This window comes from Neomonachus schauinslandi, chromosome 4 (assembly GCF_002201575.2).
Source record: "Neomonachus schauinslandi chromosome 4, ASM220157v2, whole genome shotgun sequence".
Taxonomy (NCBI): Eukaryota; Metazoa; Chordata; class Mammalia; order Carnivora; family Phocidae; genus Neomonachus; species Neomonachus schauinslandi.
The window spans coordinates 141,310,695-141,331,093 of NC_058406.1; the positions used below are offsets into that span (position 1 = coordinate 141,310,695).

Sequence of the window (20,399 nt, forward strand, 5' to 3'; positions counted from 1 at the left end):
CTGTGGCTTCCCATTTTTCTTAAGATATTTATAAAGATTCATTTGAATATAACATTATGCCTATTTTTATATTACTAAGATAGTATTTAGACTTTATAATTAAACACTCATTTTTACTTATATTGAAATGCATACCTTCAAATTCTTAGGTAAGATGAAAATAAGGCTAATACTGAGTACACTTAGGGAATGCATGATTAAATAGGTTTATACCCCAACATGGACTTTAGTTAAATAGGGTGAATAAAAGGCAAAGCTAACGTACAAGTACTATTGTATAGTATAGACTAGAAGAAGAGAAGAAACATAAAGGACATAAAGGGAAAGAAGGGAAAGACAAAGAGAAAGAAATTGAAGGTAAAAAAGGCTAAAGGAAAGAGCAACCTGAAGAAGAGTAATGTTTAAATCCATTAGTAGCAATGGTCCAGTATGGCCAGGACAGGCTGAGACTAACTTTGATAGGGCTGTCTGTGAAAATGGTTCAGATTAGGGCTTGAATTTTATTTTTTATTCATTCAATAAATCTTTGTCTACTGTTTACTATATTCTAGGTATTGTTTAAAACAGAGGGCAGCAAACTATGAACAGTGCTTATTTTTGTACAGCTTATGATCTAAGAAGAGTTCTTACATTTTTGAAGGTTAAAAAACAGGGTATGTAATAGAGATGGTATGGGCTGCAAAGCTTAAAATATTTGCTATTTGGTCATTACTGAAAAAGTCTGTCAATCCATGGTTTAAGATATGGGGAATACAACAGTATAAAAGAAAAAGAATGGGGGAGAGAAGACTTTGCCCTTATGGAGCTGATAGTCCAGTAAGAAGAATACAGATAAACAATAAATAAGTGAAATATATAGGTTTGAGATGGTATGTAGAGATTTAGAATAAGGAGGGGAAACTGGACTGCTAGAGATGAGGTTCAGGCTGCTTTATGGCCCATATAGCAGAATGAGGAGGATAGTCTTAGGATGAGGAATGATTTGATTCCTCAGAAAAGCTGTACTTTTTGATGTGACAAAGGTCATACATAGATAGTGGCAGGCTGAGATGGTGTCATTTTGATTGTGATTGTGGTGTTGTGGTGGGGGAAGTGAAGGGAGTGGTGTATTAACTCAAGTCCCACGTTCTGGAGCTCTTAACTCCCCTGCCAGTGGTAAGGTGGATGCTAGAAGAGGGGGTGGTCTTATTGGATTACCCAGAGCTTCGGGCTCCCTCTGGAAAGGCAAAGATATTTGGAACAGGTGAGCTGCATATTCATGGCTGGGTTTGGAGAAGGTTTACCTGAAAGAACTGTGGAGAGAAAAGTGGAGGAAGGAAGCATCACAGCAGGATCCTTGGAATGACAAGAGTTCTAAGATTAGGCATTTCCTGATACTAGCAGTATATCAGGAGAGACCACTGACAAGCACAACATTCTAGAAGTTGAATAAATATGTAACAAGAAACAAAGTCACTCCTATTGCTAGCATCATAACATAAGAAACACCATACCAAGTCAAATCATATTCACCCGTATTGTTTTGGTTAAAATGGTTGTTAAGCACCTACTATGCACCAGCACTCTTCTAAGAACTGAAAATACAGTAGTGTGCAAGAAACTATGGATAAATCTCTCATGAAATTTACATTTGAATGCTGTAGGTAATTTCAGATTTTTCCATGTGCTGTGTTGGAAGTTGTGGTTTCCATGTGCAATTTGGAAGGTACTATTTTTTTTTTAATTTTACATTTTTTAAAAATTTCATTATGTAATCACCATACATTACATCATTAGTTTTTGATGTAGTGTTCCATGATTCATTGTTTGCGTATAACACCCAGTGCCCCATTCAGTACGTGCCCTCTTTAATACCCATCACTGGGCTAACCCATCCCCCCACCCCCCTCCCCTCTAGTTTAAAGAGGATAGGGAGAGGGACATTCTGAGGAGGTGCCTTTTCTGTTGGCTCTTGCAAAATGAAAAGGAGCTTACCCATTCCACAAGCGAATGGGTGAGAGGAGCAAAATGAATGAAAGTGAGAAGGCCCTAAGGCAATAAAGAGCTGTTGAACACTGATTTATGACTATGGCAGTTTCTGCTCAGGCAGTTTTGTCAGAGAGCACTAAGGATCCTGTGGTGGGACGGTGCCTCCTGGGATGGCCTTCAAGCTGAAAGCTACCTTGGGCTTATTCTTCCTTTGTTTCTGTTGCTACTGCTCATAGGACCAACAAAGAGTGTAGGGAGGGTAATTTCATTCCAAATATCACGCCCCTAAGATTCAGAACCTTTATATGGTATCCTTTCTTTGTCCACAGTGGTACAATGCATGTCCACTTCATTTATATGCTTATTGTAGACAGCAGGAGGGCAATAAATTACCAATAACCATACTAGTAATAGCAATAGCTGAGATTTATCGAAAACTTGTATGTGCCAAGCACCTCACATGTAGTAATTAATTTAGTCCTCAAGCTAATCCTGAGATGGGGAGTAATACTAACCCCATTCCCAGATGGGGAAACTGAGACAAAGAGAATTAAGTGATTTGCCCAGTTCATACAGTTATTAAGTGTTCAAAACTGGCAGTATGATTACAGAATCCTTATGTGCTTAAAACTAATGTACTACACCCCCCTCTTTCCTCCAGGAACAGTCTGTAAAGATAAAATAAATCCCAGGTATACACTTTCATTTTATATGGATAGTTTGTATCTCACTTAAAATACTGCAAGTGTTTCTCATACTCTATTGTTTTCATTATCCTCATCATTACTATAAATTCATCTAGTTTGAACCTGGGAATAATTGCTTTTTTTGAGGTGTTAAGATCCCCTTTTCTTTCCTTCTACCTCCATGCCTGTTTAAACTTCTTTTCAGCTCTTTAAGTTCTTGGCTAATACAGTCAATCAATCAATCAATCAGTCAATCAATTGATATGTTCTGCACTCTAGTTCTCAGTTTCAGCTCAAATATCTTTTTTTTGCTTGTTGTTTCAAGTTTTTATTTAAATCCTAGTTAGTTAATATACAGTGTAATACTGGTTTAAGGAGTAGAATTTAGTGATTCATCACTTACATGTAACACCCAGTGTTCATCACAAGTGCCCTCCTTAATGCCATCACCCATTTGGCCCCTTCCCCACCTCCCTCCCTCCATCAACCCTCAGTTTATTCTCTATAGTTAAGTGTCAATCCCTGGTTTAAGATGTGGGAAATACAGCAGTATTTCCTCTTTTTTTTTTTTTTTTGCTTTCCTTATGTTCATCTGTTTTGTGTCTTAAATTTGTTTTTATCTGACTGACTTATTTCACTTAGCATAATACACTCTAGCTGCATCCACATCATTGCAAATGGCAAGATTTCATTCTTTTTGATGGTAGAGTAATATTTTGCTACACCCGCGCCCCCAACATCTCCTTTATCCCTCCATCAGTCGATGGACATTTGGGCTGTTTCCGTAACTTGGCTATTGTTGATAATGCTGCTGTAAACATCAGGGTGCATGTGCCCCCTCGAATCAGTATTTCTGTATCCTTGGGTAAATACCTTTGGGTAAATACCAATTGCTGAGTTGTAGGGTAGTTCTATCCTATATCTTTTCCTCACAATTCTGTCAATCCTCCAACTCACTCTCTTTCTTTTTCCTGCGTTTCCCCCCACAGATTTATGACTTACTGTTTTGAAGCAAGTTTTGAGGATGGAATACCAGGCACTTGACTAAGTTCACTTTTTAAAAAAACAAATATTTTATTTATTTATTAGAGAGAGAGAGAAAGCACAAGAAGGGGGAGGGGTAGAAGGAAAGGGAGAGGGAGAAGCAGACTCCCTGCTGAGCATGGAGCCCAATACAAGGCTCAGTCTCAGGACTGAGATCATGACCTTAGCTGAAGTCAGCCACTTAACTAACTGAGCCACCCAGATGCCCCGAATAAGGTCATTTTACCAGGTAATCTCACTTTTGCATGCCAGGCAGTTAGTATTTGTGCAATTAAAATTTGTCACTTAGCTAAATAACAACCAATAAATTTTATTGGGTGAAATTAATTGGGTGAATTTTTTTCCTACTTACGAGTTTTCCTTGCCTTTATGAGCAATTTCTTAGTTTACTGGAAACTAACAAACATAATAAATCAAGTAAAGCTTAAGAGATTATACCGTATATGAAAAGAAGAAGTAAAATAGATTTCATTTTATAAAAACAGAAAGTAATTCCAAATACTCTAAAAAAAAAAAACAACCTCAAAAACCTTTAGTTAGTGGAAAAATGGCTTTTTATTATCAATTCGTTCATTCATTTCTTTTCGTATTTTAAGCCAAATCTAAAAAATTCTAAGAAATCACACAATGCCTTCTAAATTTGACTTATATATGAGAATGCCATATAAGAAAACATAAATTAGAGAGCTAAACATTATCATTGACTTTACTTCATTTATATTTCTTTTTTTTCCTTTTCATTTATATTTCTAGTCAACATATGCAGTTCCTTTCGTAAGATGAATTAGCTACCTAACTTCACTCAACAGGTTTTACTTATTCATCTCTATGTGTGCTACAGAGCCCTGGACAAAATGACCAAAATACAACAGAGCAAGACATGTGAAAAATTCCTTACCTTTAAAGAAGACAAAATTCCCATCACTGTTTTCATAAACTGCATCGATACTAGGAGGCAAGCCCCGCCAGAAGTAGGTAATTTGCATGGGGTATCCATCCATCACCCTGTTGTTTCTCACTCGCCAAAACCACTGGTCCTGCAAACCAAGCAAAAGCATCTCTCAACAAACATGCAGGCCTCCATGGCATTTCCCTGTGCAATGGTGTAACCCTTCTAAAACTAAACTAGTATCATTTTCACTGTCTCACACCAAAACCATCAAAGAAACAGCTAATCAACTTGCTTACAGTGATCACAATTGTTTTTGTAGCTAACCGCCCAATCTTTAATCCATACAATGTGATTAAAAGATAATATAAAAATATTTAACCTTAGCATTTTACGTTATCTCCAGGGCTTTTAGATGGAAAAAAACAGAAGTAGCACAGACAAATCACTGCCAGATTTGTGGATTAAGTCACTTTCCTGAATAAGAGAGCAGCATTGGACTTGTATACATTTACAGACATATACAAGATCTCCACACCATTTTAAAATGTTAGGGATGGAATAAAGAGGCCATCCCTCCTGCTATGCCCACATTATACCCATTATCCCCTGTAACTGTAAGTAGTGTCCTCTTTCACCCTCAAATATATTTTGGTCTGGATGATAAATTATATGGTCACCCTAAATGAACAAAGTTATCTTGAAAAAAATCATCACAGTGATTCCAATCTGGGTCAACTGCCTCTCCTATATGCTCTCACAATATCCTGACTTTACTCAATCATAGCATCAGTCATTTTATGTAAAAAGTGTCTACTCTTATATCTAGTGAAAATACATGACTTGCCCCATAGCAAGTATTTTTTTTTTTAAAGATTTTATTTATTTATTTGACAGAGAGAGACACAGCGAGAGAGGGAACACAAGCAGGGGAGGTGGGAGAGGGAGAAGCAGGCTTCCTGCCGAGCAGGGGGCCCGATGCGGGGATCGATCCCAGGACCCTGGGATCATGACCTGAGCCGAAGGCAGACGCTTAACGACTGAGCCACCCAGGCGCCCCCATAGGAAGTATTTATAAATGTTGTTGAATTAATCACTAGCTTGCATACAATATGTTTCACCATAAATTCTTACTAATGGCAAAAAAAAAAAAACTTCCAAAAAAATGTTATTCCTGATGGCATTCAGTTATTTTCTATGGAAAATTTCAGAATAAAGACTATCCAAAGTGCTTTAGTATTAGAAAAACTCGGTATATTTTAAAATATACCATTTCACTTCATTTCAAAATTTTGTATTTACAAACAACATTTCACTTGGAGATCACATATTTGTACTACTTAGGTAAGTATGTTTCACGAAAATACTTCCAATTTCCCCTACTTAGACATTAATGAGTGATTTATTATAGGGCTTTCCCAATCTTTTGGCTTACAATTTGTGAGTTATTCATATAGTCATTCACACACACACAATCAACTGGGAATTCTTGGATTTCAGGTGAAATGATAAAAATGAACCTTTTCCTGTCTAAACCAATCCGAATATAAAAATTTTCTTAGGAATCTTTGGATAGTTGTACTTCATTCTAGTTATCCCGAGCTGTCTTCTCTATGAAGTTTTTTATAAAAAGAAGGAAGTAGCTTAATTAACAGCTCTAAGTTTGTATCCTATTCTTGCTCTGTCCCTTAATAACAGTTATCCTGGTCAAGATACTAGTCATCGAGTTATTACAAACTAATAACTGACTCATAGTATAAATACTGTCTTATTTTATTTACTTTATTTTATTTTTATGTAGGCTCCATGCCCAGTGGAGCCCAGTGCAGGGCTTGAACTCAAAACCCTGAGATGAAGACCTGAGCTAAGATCAAGAATAGGACACTTAACGGACAGAGCCACCCAGGCACCCCTAATTACTGTTTTAAGGACTTTCTGAGGACCTGGCACACAGTTGGCTGTTATTATCATTAAAATTATATTGAAACTAGTTATTTTATTTTCCTTCACAATCCTGTTTACAGTTCTAGCTGCTGTTCTTTGTTCCCTCTTCAGATTTAAGCCATATTATGGCTCTAGCCATGCATCTCTTTTCTACCAATATCTTCTTATGTTATTAACCTTTTCTTGATAATTTTTATGGTGCCAGCTAACCTGGAATTAATACATATCTTGATTCACATATAGCAGACACATTAAACTGATTTTAAAATACAAAGTTATTCTATGAAAAAAATTGATCCAGGAAAATTAACATGGGCATGAAGATCCAGGGCTTACTGCTAATAGTATGTGAGCAGATGATATTCTGATCTGATTTATTTTTATTTTTTTATAGGCTTATTTATTTATTTGAGAGAGAGAGAGAGAGAGAACATGGCAGGGAGGGGCGGAGGAAGAGGGAGAGAGAAACCCAAGCAGACTCTGTATTGAGTGTGGAGCCCAACACAGGACTCCATCCCAGGACCACAAGATCACAACCTGGGCCAAATCCGAGAGTCAGAGGCTTAATCAACTGCACCACCTAGGTGCCCCTATTCTGATAATTTAAAAGAAAGCCAGCATCTTTTTGTCGAACTATGAGAGCTTTTAACTGGGTATTAAAACTATGCCAATCTCTACCTAAAATACTGTTTTGTTTTGTTTTTTTTAAGATTTATTTATTTTAGAGAGAGAGAGAGCATGAGTGGGAGGGGCAGAGGGAGAGGGAGACAGAAACTCAAGCCGACTTCATGCTGAGTGCAGAGCCCAATGCAGGGCTTCATCTCAAGACCCTGAGATCAGGACCTGAGCCGAAACCAAGAGTCAGATGCTTAACCAATGTGCCACCGAGGTGCCCCTCCACATAAAATATTCTTAAGTTATTGTAATAGATATCCAAAAATTATAAAAAATGGACTCGGACAAAGAAATAACTGACCATCATTATTAATGGAACAATGAAACTGAAAGCTCTCTGAGCTGAAAGATCAGAAAAAAATCAGGTAAAAAAAAAAAAGCCTGAACTATATTCCAGTTTTTCTCAGAGAAGCATTTCACATTGTTCTATCTCCCTAATACTGAGACAAGGCCAGTGGCTTCTTTGGGACAGACATATGCTGCTGTGTGAAGACAGGAACACAACCTCAACTTGCCACTAATATGGGAAGAAATGGAAATTTTGCCTCAAGATAAGCATAGTCAATTTGCAAAAATTCAGAAAGTAATATGGAATCATAGGTGAATTCAGAATGACTTCTCATTTACAGCAGCCTTGGCGGAGAGTGATATAAATCGTCAATATTCAGGTTGTGCTTCTATTCAACTTATCCACACCTTCTCAAGAGTGGTAGAAAGCAATGGTACGAATAATTTAGCAAGCACTCTGTCACAGAGGCTATAAACATATCACAGTCACTCTAGATTGCCATTTCAGAAATTGAGCTTGTGAACGATTCATAGAGAGAGGATATTTAAAATGCTCTTTAAGTCTCTATGCAAATTTTCCTTCTAAGTGAAACCTCCTCTGACCACACTATCTAAAATTGAATTCCCTCACTCCACCCACCCACATGTGCTTTCAATCTCACCCTCCCTTGCTTTATTTCCCTTCACCATGTTGATTACTGTTTAACACAGTACACGTTTTATTTATTGTTCATTCTCTCTCCACTAGAATATAAGCTCCACAATGGCAAAGATATCTGTCTTTGTTCATTTGTGGTTCCCCATTTCCAGAAAAATGTCTTGCACATGGTAGAAGCTTACTAAATATTTCTTGAAAGGAAACACATTTAAGGAGGAAAGGACAAAGTAAAGGTAAGTTATCCTTTTAGAAGTCAAAAGCTATGCAGATTTCACAAGAATACACAAGTTCCACTTGAACAGGCAGATGTTTAGTATATATTCCATTATTTAGAAAGGTATGATATATAAAGGTCTTTGAACCAGGCAGGAAAAAAAAAAATGTTTCACTCTTCCAAACAATGTAGGTTTTGTTTTGGCATTCGGTGTAAAGGGAAAGAAAGAAGAATCTGAGCTCTAAATCTGTTGTTTCTATCTTGCTACTGGCCTTTTTTGGCTACAGCCCTTATAAAAGGGGGTGGGAGGGGTGAAAGCATACCCTAAAAATAGTCAAAACTAGCACATTTGCAAAATCAACTCATGAAAAAAATAGTGCTTAAAAACTATCAAAGAGGAATTCCTACTTAAACCCCAATATTTCACTTTAGATACAAGTTTACACAGATTTCTCTTTCCATGTAGCAAGAGTCCCAGGCAGACCACTTTGTTCACAAAGATAACAAATACAGAGTACTGCAGGATGTACACCATGAGACAATAACATACAAGAGAAATTGGTTTGCTTTTTTAAATTCCCTTTAAAATTCTGTCTTACTACAGGCATATTGTTTGCTGACAACTCTAGAGAACAAGTATCCTCCTGCTGTCTGAATACGAAGATCGGTTATGGATCTACTCTCAGGAGAGGGTGCTATTTTCAGACTTCTTTTTAGAAGCCAATTAGTAGACCTGATCTACTTTTACTTCTCTTCTAATATACGTATTTGTTATTTAACCAAAAACTTGATGTAAATCTGTGAATGCCTCACGTGTCCAAGCTGAACATTTCCAGAAGGCATCAGTTGCTCTCTCAGCCCTCGCCTGCCATGCGACTGTGGGCTTCCTCCAGTCTTCCCCACCTCGGAAATAGCATCTCAAAACTCTTGATTCCTTGCCATCATCACTGTCACCATCCTACTCCGAGCCGCCACTGTATTTCACAGACTGCAGTGCCAACTCAAAGCTACTGATTTGCCTCCTACTGCATCTAAAATGGAATTTGAACTCGGCCCTTGTCTCCAGCCCCTGCACATCCATTGCAGGTCCCTTTTGTGCTCATGACGCTCTACCTAGTCTCTAGATCCTGTATTTAGAGATGCAGTTTCCTGCTATCAACAACTTTCTTTCAAATGTTTCACCAAAAAGTTGGGCATGATGTTGCATTGCTTTCTCTCTTTCTCTCTCTCTCACACGCACACAGAGAAAATACAGGCAAGCAGTTAAAATTGTTAAATCTAGATATTAAGGGTGCATGTATTCATTCTTCCAACTTTTCTGTATTTTTGGAATTTTTTATAATAAAATGTTTAAAGTATATACTCAAGTTTAAAAAACCTGAAAATACATAGGCAATTCCTTTATGATAAAATATTATTATATTATCACTAAGTATTTGCAATGGTTAAATAGTATTCTGGCTAGCAAATATAAGATTATTAAGTCTCCATTTGAGCCATTTATTTTTATTTTATTTTTTTAAAGATTTATTTATTGATTTGAGAGATGGGGGAGGGGCAGAGAGACTCTTCAAGCAGACTCCCCACTGAGCACAGAGCTAGGCTTGGGCTGGATCCCAAGACCCCTGCAATCATGACCTGAGCAGAAACCAAGAGCAGAAACTGACTAAGCCACCCAGGCACCCCCATTTTAACCATTTAAATTTGTTAGTGTAAGTAATGCTACAACCAACGTCTTTATGCTTTAAAAAAGAAACAAAACTATGTCCGTGCCATTTAATTAAGTGTAATTCTTGCTCCATTCAAAAGTAGCATATGTGAACTGAAAATAAAAAATCACACCTTATAAAACCATACAAATATATTATAAATGCACTAATTTGATTTCACACTATTGTATTCAAATTTACTGCCTGTACCAAGAATTATATTGTAGTGTTTAAAGAAAGAGAACAAGGCCATTTACATTTAATTAGCTATATTTCTTTTTCAACACTGGGAAAGAAAAAGTAAAATTATAACTTGGAGGAAAAAAAAATTCCAAGGGATGCTTAATAGATGTATCTGGCAAAGACAATGCCATTCTGGGAAGCTTTCATTATCTTATCACAAGAGCTGACACAAACTGGCTTTTGGTATATAAACTTTAGGAGAAAACCTGTTCAAAGCAACCACTAAAATACACATTCTCACTAAGACAGTCGAATTTCTGCAGTGATTTTTCAGGCACCATTTTCAGGGCTCATCACAATTTTCAAAGATTAACCAGATGTAATTCTGGGAGAAATAATGCTTCAGTACATCTCAAAAGATCTGAAGGGGAGCAGAATATGCCATCCCAAAATGTGCCACTTTGGCATGTGGGTATTTTGAGCTGAAGGCAATCAAGACCCAGCAGGTTCAAGAAAAAATTTTACTTCTCCCTGAACTACCTAGATAGGAGCCCTGGTGGAGAAATAGAGCTATTACCAGAGATAACTTTTTATCGGAACAACCAGTATGTATGGCAGGGCAAACATCTAATTACCAAACATCTGCTTTTCTTATGTCCTGTGAATTACCCTCTTCCCCTTTGGAGCCCCAGGTTCCTATCCCATTCCTTAGCTCATGATGTCATATAAGCTTCAACTGCCTGGCTTGCCTTTGGGTCTTCTATTTTTATTGGGCTCCATACATAGGGAACTAAATTTACTTTTCTCCTGTTAATCTGTCTTATGTCAGTTTAATTATTAGACCAGCCAAAGAACCTACAAGGAAAAAAGAAAAATTCTTCCAGCTCTATGGGTCAAATCACTTTGGATAGTGTCTACATTTTTGAAAAATGTTCAAAACACAGATTCACGATAATAGGGGAAGGAAGTAACATGTTAACAGGTGACTCTTCTAAATCATTTCAAAACTCACAATTCTGGAATATTCCTTAATGTCTGACTATTTTCAAGGAAGAATGAAATGTAAATTATTTTAATAAATAAAATATATTTGTGTTTCAAAGGAAGGGAGATATGGCATTTGCAGAATATTTTGTTTACTACCTATGCTAAATATACACAATAACTTTTATAGTCTCCAAATGTTAAAAAATCCTTTGTTTTTAGATTAATTTAGATTGAAAAATCTGGACACCAAAAGGTTAAGTGATATGTCAGATGTGGATCACTTTCATGTTAATTAACATTTATTAAGTCCTGACTTAATACTAATTTTTGAAACTTAAAATTATTCATGCATAATATAACACATAATAACATAAATATTTATGGTTTTTAATCCATTTATATATGTGAATAATGAATGGTAAAGAAATGTTGCTTAGGTCCCAGAACAGAAAGATCTGAGGAGAAAGAGAAAAATCAATGTGTGTATGCTGACCCTGTTTTCTTTTTAGGTCCTTACCTTTTTTCTTGTTTCTTCTTGCATCCACTCTTGTTCAGAAACCACCTTGTGATGGTTATGATGCAGAAAAGAATAGTGTACTAAAAAATGCTTCATCAGTGCACTGCACTTAAGGTAAGGAGCCTCAAATTCCAGATATAATTGCACCACACAGTACTATGACATTTTGCTTTTTTTCCCCCTCCTTTGGGATCTGAGGATCATGAATATTGGCAGAGAGATCTAAATTTCAATTCACATATCATATAATTAAGTGTTGAAAAATACGAAAGGTTTCATTCCTCCCACTGCACTAGCAGTTCTGGATTCCAAAAATATGAACTCTTTAAGAGTGTACATTCAGTCTAGAGGGGAGCAGGCAAACAACTAATTTCAAAAGACTGTGAAATGCTGTTATTGCTGCCTCTATAAAATAGGAACTACCATGTAGTGGATATAATGAGCCGGAAAACAGCTGTGTCATAAGCACACCTATCAAGAATTACCATCACTTTATTTTTGACCTGAAGAAAGATGCTTCATTTACAATAAAAACTACGTTCCTGCTGAATAAAGTTTATGGCAATTTTTACTCAAGGTACATAGGGCAGTGTATTCAATTTAGTTTTTAACCACCCAATCTAAAGTTGTCTTTCTTCAATCTTTTTCTATCAACTCATCATGTTTTATTTTCTTCATAATACCTACTGTTCTATGAAATCATCTTGTTTATTTGCTCCCGTCTCTCATCAGAATATGCACCTCATCTATCTTATTCACACACTGTACTCCTCCTCAGCCCTGCCACAATGGCCAGCACTAGGTGTTGAAAAGTGTTCAAAGAGAAAATCAGACAGTGAAAGAGAGAGGACATGGCAGCAAATCTTTTCCTTGGCCCGGATGCAGGGGGATTGGGCTGTGTCAATATTTAACTTAAGCATCCGCACAGAAAGGCTTTCTCAGGCCCTCTTTACTGCCCCTGTAAGCACCGCACATCTACCAGTGTACTTAGACCACTGTATGGAAACGATTCATTTGCCAGCCTGTTTCTATGTGTTACCCTCTTTCCCATGAGTATCATTATCATTCTTTGCTTCCTCTCTCTCTCTCCACCCCCCCCTTTTTTTAAAGACTCAATTCAGGCTTCACTACCTCTAGGGATATTTACTTAAAACAAAGACTATTCTCCAAGGACTCTTCCTGCCCTTTAGGTAACCTTTCCATTTATTCCCATTGCATCTTGTAGAGTGGTGAGTGGTGATCAGGGTGCTGCACATGTTCATGCCATGGAGGGTAGAAAAGAGATGTTTCATGATATCACATAGGAAGAGCCAAAGATTGAGCTAGTGCTATGGATTATTATTTTTTTGGCTTCTTCTTCAATCACAATAGGAAACTCACCGAACTCAAAGAAGTGGATAGTGCAGACAACCAGAAATAATAACAACACACTGAACAGAAGTAAAGAGTCATCAATAGACTCCACTTTAAGGCTGTGAGCAAGTGCAGAGGCTTGGGCCGTGAGCGGGGAGGGCACGGAAGAAGGCAGGCAGAGTCCCAGGAGGGAGATGTGCCAGGGGGAAATTTTTTTTTTCCTTTCCAAGGGACACAAAGTGAGTTGTCAACAAATTAGGTGTTAAAGGCCTATGTTGAATTAGAGGTTTGCTCCTAAGAGATAAGAGTAGATTGGGCAGAGAATTCCCAAGAAATTACAGAGCAAAAAAACCCTGAAAGATTCCTAAGTGACTCTGTTTCAGGGTTAGGGAGCAGTTGTTGCCATAACAGGAGAGACTAATCCTCATTACCATTGCCTAATTGCTTTATGCTAATATGCTCTTGAAAACATTCCTTCTGTTGCCAATGTTTTGCTGTGGTTTATTTAACTGCCCTTCCTTAAACTCAAAGAAAATCGTCAACAGACAACTCGATGTACTAGTGATGACTGAGTTCTCAGGCAGTCCTGAAGGAAATCAGATTATCACCATTAACAAATGGAAAGCACTTGTGCTACTGGTTCATTTCTAGCAAGTGCAACAAATACAAATAAGCACTGTTTGCTTACCGTTGGGGGGGGAGGGGAAGGAGAAACTTCTCCAAAATAACAGTAAGTAAATAACTTTCCTAATCATTCAGTCAAATAATGGAGCCCTGAACAACTACTGATGGCCAAATAATTTATGAAAAGTATTCTAAGCAATAAGGAATCTAATAACAGAAGATTAAATTTAGTATTTAGAATTTGATGTTTTGACAAATTACAGAAGTTTAACATGGTAATATTTTTGCATTAAAGAGACAGAATATGTCTTTCACTTGGCTGGAAGATTCACAATTTGAGAGGAATTTCAGAAGCTTCTGAAGGTGAAGAAGGATGTGTTGACTAGGCTTTCATAGGAAAACTTTCAGGGTATTATAGAAAAGGAAGTTAGCATACATCATACCAAAGGAGAGTACAGAATAATCTATGTTCCATCAGGCTGAGGGTGATGATGGGCAGGGGAGGACATATCTTTTTGGGAGAAGAGGAAATGAGGTTTGAAAACCAGAAGTTTAAGTGGCAGATGATGGAGATGGGTGCTCTAGGAGGGATGGAGTAGTAACTAAGGAAAGAGAGGCAATTCTAGAATCAACTTCACAGAATGCAGTATGAAATGAAAAGACAGCAGCTTGATGGGGCATCCAATGCCAAGCCAATGAAATAGAATATATAAGAAAACAGGTATAGAAATGAAGGACTAAAATTAGGAGGAAATGAAGTAAAAAGAAATGAGAATTATGGGGCGCCTGGGTGCCTCAGTCAGTTATGCGTCTGCCTTTGGGTCAGGTCATGATCCCAGGGTCCTGGGATTGAGCCCAGCATCACACCGGGCTCTCTGCTCAGCAGGGAGTCAGCTTCTCCCTCCCACTCTCCCTCTGTGCTCTCTTTCTCTCAAATAAATAAATAAAATCTTAATTTTTTTTTTTTTAAAGAAATGAGAATTAGAGGGCTCTGACAGAGATTATGCTATACCTGGGGAGGTTCAGAAAAGAAAGCCTAGGGATTTTTTGGAGGGAAGCACGTTGGCAGTGCCTGGAGAAAAGAAGGAATTTGAGTTAGGTAAAGTGGTAAACGCTAAATAATGAAACAGATTCCTGAGTGAGGGTATCAAGTGAACAAAACAATATTGCAGATAATAAGTAATAAGCAAATTAGGTGTTAAAGAGTAATAAAAGAAGTGTTAAAAAAGATGAGTTTATGTAAAATATTTAAGTATGTGGAAAAATTCCTCTGCTCAATGTAGCATGTATTTCAAATGCTCATTTTTGCTATGCCCATTTCAAACTTGTCTGTTGGAGGAGATAGATGAAAGTTCCAGTATAACTGAGACTATGTAATCCTGCTTGCAACTCTTCATGAGGATTCAAATTCACATGGAAGTGAAGAGAGGAAACCTGATTATTTAGTTGAGCAATTTAATTTTTTCTGTCTTCTGCTTATATATGAAGACCAAAATAAATTCATATTTATCTTTTTTGCAAGGTTTCAGAGCTTTTCAACTTTTCTTGAATTTTATTGTGTGGTTAAAAAAGAATTTGCAATTGTAATTCATTTTACAGCATAATGAATATAGATGAATCTCACTTTATGCCACATATCTATTCCTGAAAATTTGGTTATTGATTATTGTATGAAGAAAGTACTATTTTAATTGAACTAAAAGGGTTAATATTTAAATGAAAGTTAAAAAATGAATCCTTTTACTTCAAGTATATAAATACTCTATGCAAAATTAAATAAAAACAATATAAAAAACCATTGCTATTGATACAATGTTTCTAAATGTTAGATATTTGTGGCTCAGATTTTTTTGTATCAGGCAACATTTACACCATTATTTTCTGAAAGGAAAACTGAGTTAGTGAGTTATCTCCTGCATAATGTGAGTTGGTGATATATGGTCCAGCTCACCTATTTTTTAGTGCTCAAACTCTTTAACAGAAATTATCAATTATTTGACAATTTAAAAAATTACCTGTATATTACTGATTATAACCAAAAATGTGTCCTACAATATATTCTTATAGAACTTTACAAAATATGCATTGCTTCATTCAATTCCAAAGCCAAAGTTGAAGACTAGAAAAAAAAAAAAAAGATGGCCTTGGGTAATATTGTAATTATTACTAGCTTTGGTGGTTTGAATAGGTCTCATATGATCCAGTTTATACAAAATTAATGTGACTACCAAAAGCCATTCTCAAATATTATATATATTGAGTTCAATCTGCCAAGCTAGAATAACAATCTATATTGTTTCTGGAAAATCTTGGAAATGGGAAAGTCTTTCTTCCTCTTTCCTATTAACCTTCTTAAATGCACTTCCACCTATAGTAATTTCATTTTGGGGCTCAGTGAACATTATTACTTTCATAGCTGATTTCTGCAGGTGTTTGTTTTTTTTTCTGAGATTAGTAACAAGCAATCATACATAAATAAAATATTCATTGCTACGATAAAAATGAGATATTTTCTACTGTTAATGACCAACAAATATAGATTATCTATTGCTTTGCAATATTTTTATGCTATCATTCATTCATTCTTTCTCTCTCTCCTTTTTTTTTTTTTTTTGGTACACGAGTAATACCTACTTTTTCCCCAGAAGATCCTTTCAGATTTTTCTTCTTCAATCAGATTCTATCACTGCTTTTTCTTACTAGTCAGAAATGGTGGAAATTATGACTGTGAACACAAAATATATCAAGGGAACAGAAACTAATGTGTTTTTCAATTTAATAGCTTTTTGTACACTGTTCTGGTTCAGTTTCTCCCCTATGTAGAGTATTGCACCATTACCTCTAAAGTCAAGGAGAGAAAACTAGATTTCAGCCTGTGCCAAAGGAAAAACAAATGAGAAGGTGTGGTGGCAGCAACATGACTAATTCATTATAAGTATACTGTGTTTAAGATATGCTTTTAATCAATAAAGTATAGATTAAGATATATTTCATTTTATCTCTTATAATACTCCAAAGGTGTGGCTTCAGAATTTTAAAGAATTAATTAACTTGTATGGTCCAAAACACTGATCAAGTATTTAAAATTAATTCTCTAGACCTGTTTTGTCAATATGGTAGCCATTAGCCACATGGTACTATTTACATTTAAATTAAATTAAATATAATTAAAAAAGCAGTTCCTCAGTTGCACTAGTTACATTTGAAGTATCTAATAGCCACATGTAACTAGTGGCTACCATTCTGGACAGCATATACACATAAAACATTTTCATCACTGCAGCAAGTTTTATTAAAGAGTGCTGCTTGAGTGCCTGATGAACGTTAATGATTTTTTCCACATCCTGATTTGTTTTAAGGCTCCTGTATTGCCAATAAAATAAATGCAGTAGTGGTCCCAGACTATGTGAAAATGTTGACTGAGATAATCCTAAGGCACCAGTGTTTCTAGAGCCAGTCTTTAGCAGAAACACTATAACTATTGATCAGGAACTTGGAATGTTTCTACAGCTCTGCTGGGACAGTCCGTTGAAATGCTAATTGTGGGATCATAGGTGGAGGCCCCATAACCACAACTTTCGGGAACAAAAACTTAACGTTATTTCGCTGTGGGTCTAACTGGAATGCTATTTCCTCATATCTTTGCATTGCTGGTTAATTTTGCTGTTTAAACCTGCACTAAAATGTCACCCCTTCAGAAGATCCTTCTTGACCACCCAAACTACAGTAGCCCCTTCACCCCTGTTTCAATCCCTAACTTCTTTCATATTGCTCTATTTCATTTTCACCACTGCAGTTATTGAGTCCTTCCATATTTGCGTATATTTATTTGATTTTGACTGTCTCTCCTCCACTAAAATAAAGCTTGTTGTAGGAGAAGGATTTTGTGATGTTCACTGCAATATCCCAAATCCTAGAAGGCTGCTGGGCAAAGGCAGGAGCCTTATAAATATTTATCACACAAATAAATCAATGAATGCATTGGACAGGAGATGGGGATTAAAGTTATTCATGGTGGAAATGTGCTTTTGTAAAATATAAAGGCATTTTTTTTCAAATAAAAAATACATTTACTCTTTTCTCCCATTTGATCTTTATTATTAATCTTCTCCAAACTTTGTATTTGAAATGTAGTAACTTCAGAGACATATATTATAAACCTAATTTACCTTTATGAAAGTTAAATAAGGAGTTAGCTTGTAATCGATGAGATTGGCCATCTGGAGCAATAACACACTCAAGAGATGGAGGGTATCTCTTGGGGAAACTGGGGATGCAAATCTATTGAAGAATGACAAGGGTATGTAAGTCTCAGGTTCATCACTATTCTAAAGAAATCCTCTGTAAGTGGAAGTTTTGTTTTCTTTCTTTTAATTTTTTTTTCTTGCAAGATTTTATTTAAATTCAAGTTAGTTAACATTGTAAGTTGAAGTTTTAAAAATGGGTGATTCTGACTGTACATTGTCTAGAAAAGAGGGTACAAATAGGCAGATTTTGGTGAGGGGTACTTAATACTAAGGAGTGTGTATCTGGAAAACTTAACAGATGTAACCATGTACAATTTCAACTATGTGCTAGCAGTAAATCTGGGAGTATCAGGCTATCAAAAAATGATGGCTCCAAAGACACAAGATTTCCAACTGCTTCAGAAACAGCCTTCTGATTATTCTATGGCTTATAATGCAAAAATTTCTTGAGCATAAATAATTCATATTTTTCTTTGTGATAATTATAATTATTACTGTAAGCTGGTAAGTTGTCATTTTAGCTCATCCATCAGCCAGTCTTTTGTGACTTTAATTTGTTAACTGAATTCCTTTTTCTTTTTTTTTTTTGAGATTTTATTTATTTATTTGACAGAGAGAGACACAGTGAGAGAGGGAACACATGCAGGGGGAGTGGGAGAGGGAGAGAGAGAAGCAGGTTTCCTGCTGAGCAGGGAGCCTGATGCGGGGCTCCATCCCAGGACCCTGGGATCATGACCTGAGCCGAAGGCAGACGCTTAACGGCTGAGCCACCCAGGCGTCCCTGTTAACTGAATTCTTTAGAGCCTGAACCACTGAGGCAGCCTACCCATAAACCCAAGGACTATACATTGAAACACAGTGACTTTCACCACTGAATAACAGTTGGCCTCCATCCTAGACATTTTTAGCATCTCAAAGTACAAGGCAATTCTGATTTACACTACCTTAATTTTCTTCTATATCCAGATTTTGGTTGTTCTTTGCATATTTTACAAATGAAATTTAATGTAAAAGTTTTTAAAAAGTTAAAAAATAATACAAATAATTGTTGATATTTTAAAATAACTCCAAAATGGCATTTTTAAAGCAGAAGAGACATCATTTTAGGTCTTACCTGGATAGGCAGATTACAAATGCATAAGTTTTATACCTTGTTTCAGGAATGTCTGGGTTATAGCTAAACACAAAATACAACATTTAACAGTGTTTTTTCCCTTTTATTTTCATATATATACTAGCAATTCCAGTGATACTATATATGTTTCATGTCTGAAATGCGTAATTAAAGGCCTTTAAGAAAACAATCTGTACATGCTCTATCAGTCTCTGCCCAAAACCCACACTGAATTCTCACTTTAATATGAAGTACCATAACATTTATTTAGTATAAGGCAGGTCTGTCTTGGGCCTAGACCAGAGTGGAGTATGTTACTGGAAATAACAGAAAGAACTCTTTATTTCACATACAACATAACTACATACTGTGGGTCTTTGGGGCAGCATGATGGTATATTTTTAATGTAGGATAATTATATTCATTTCTTTTCCCCAAACATGCTTTAACTCTAAAATAACTATTCTATGTTGATTTCCCCTATATAACCAACAGAATCCTTGCAAATAACAAATACATGCAAGATAACCACAGGATTCCATTGACAAATATTATTACTACCAAAATAACTTAAGATTACTTTTGTGCCATTATTAATTTGTAGACTAATTTGTAAAAAAAATTATAATTATCTGAAATTCTTGATAGCAATTAGAAGAGTAAAAAAGAGTATTAGATAATGATATTGTTAACTAATTTTTAAATTTACATTAAATTGTTTTCAATGCCAAGTAAGAGGGGTTATTACTTCATTTTCAAAAGTTTTTATTGACCAAAATTGTAAAACATGAGGTAACCAAAAGAAATAGTACATTTTTCCCTCTTGCTATGTTCTGACTATTCTTTAGTTTATGTAGCACGGATCCAGGGTTCAAAATGTCTCTTTATTTCTATAATTTATAAAATATGTATGTCATTGCAATACACAGCTCTCAAGGAAATGAAAGAGGTAGATATTGACCAGCAACACATCCCAAAAGAAGTTATGTCTTTCTTTCCCTCATCCAACACTTCAAAAACATAATTTCAAACTGAAAGGTCAGCAATAGGAAAGTTTGTCCATTTTCTTTCCAGGTCTCATGGAAAACTGTTAGTCCCTTGTACTGGAGCGGCAGCTAATAGGTTTTACTTGGTGTGCTATGTAAAGCCTCTCTGTGTGCCAACATGAAAAAGCCTTTAAAGGAATGTCAGCAGCTTCAGAAACTGCTTGTCAAAAGGATTTCAGTTTTCTTTCTCTGGCCTTCCTAACCACTTTCAAAGGCTTATTTCATTCCTGTAGTTTCCATATTATTAATGCAT

At 36.1% G+C, this 20,399-nt stretch overlaps 1 protein-coding gene across 1 annotated transcript in view; it reads right to left on the reverse strand.

Moving 5' to 3' along the window:
* Window positions 1-20,399, reverse strand: part of MMP16 (matrix metallopeptidase 16) — a 272,184-nt gene that overhangs the window by 28,003 nt on the left and 223,782 nt on the right. Inside the window, exon 7 of the mRNA XM_021688358.1 lies at window positions 4,597-4,735. Coding sequence (XP_021544033.1) covers window positions 4,597-4,735 — 139 coding nt within the window. The remainder of the gene's footprint in view (window positions 1-4,596; window positions 4,736-20,399) is intronic.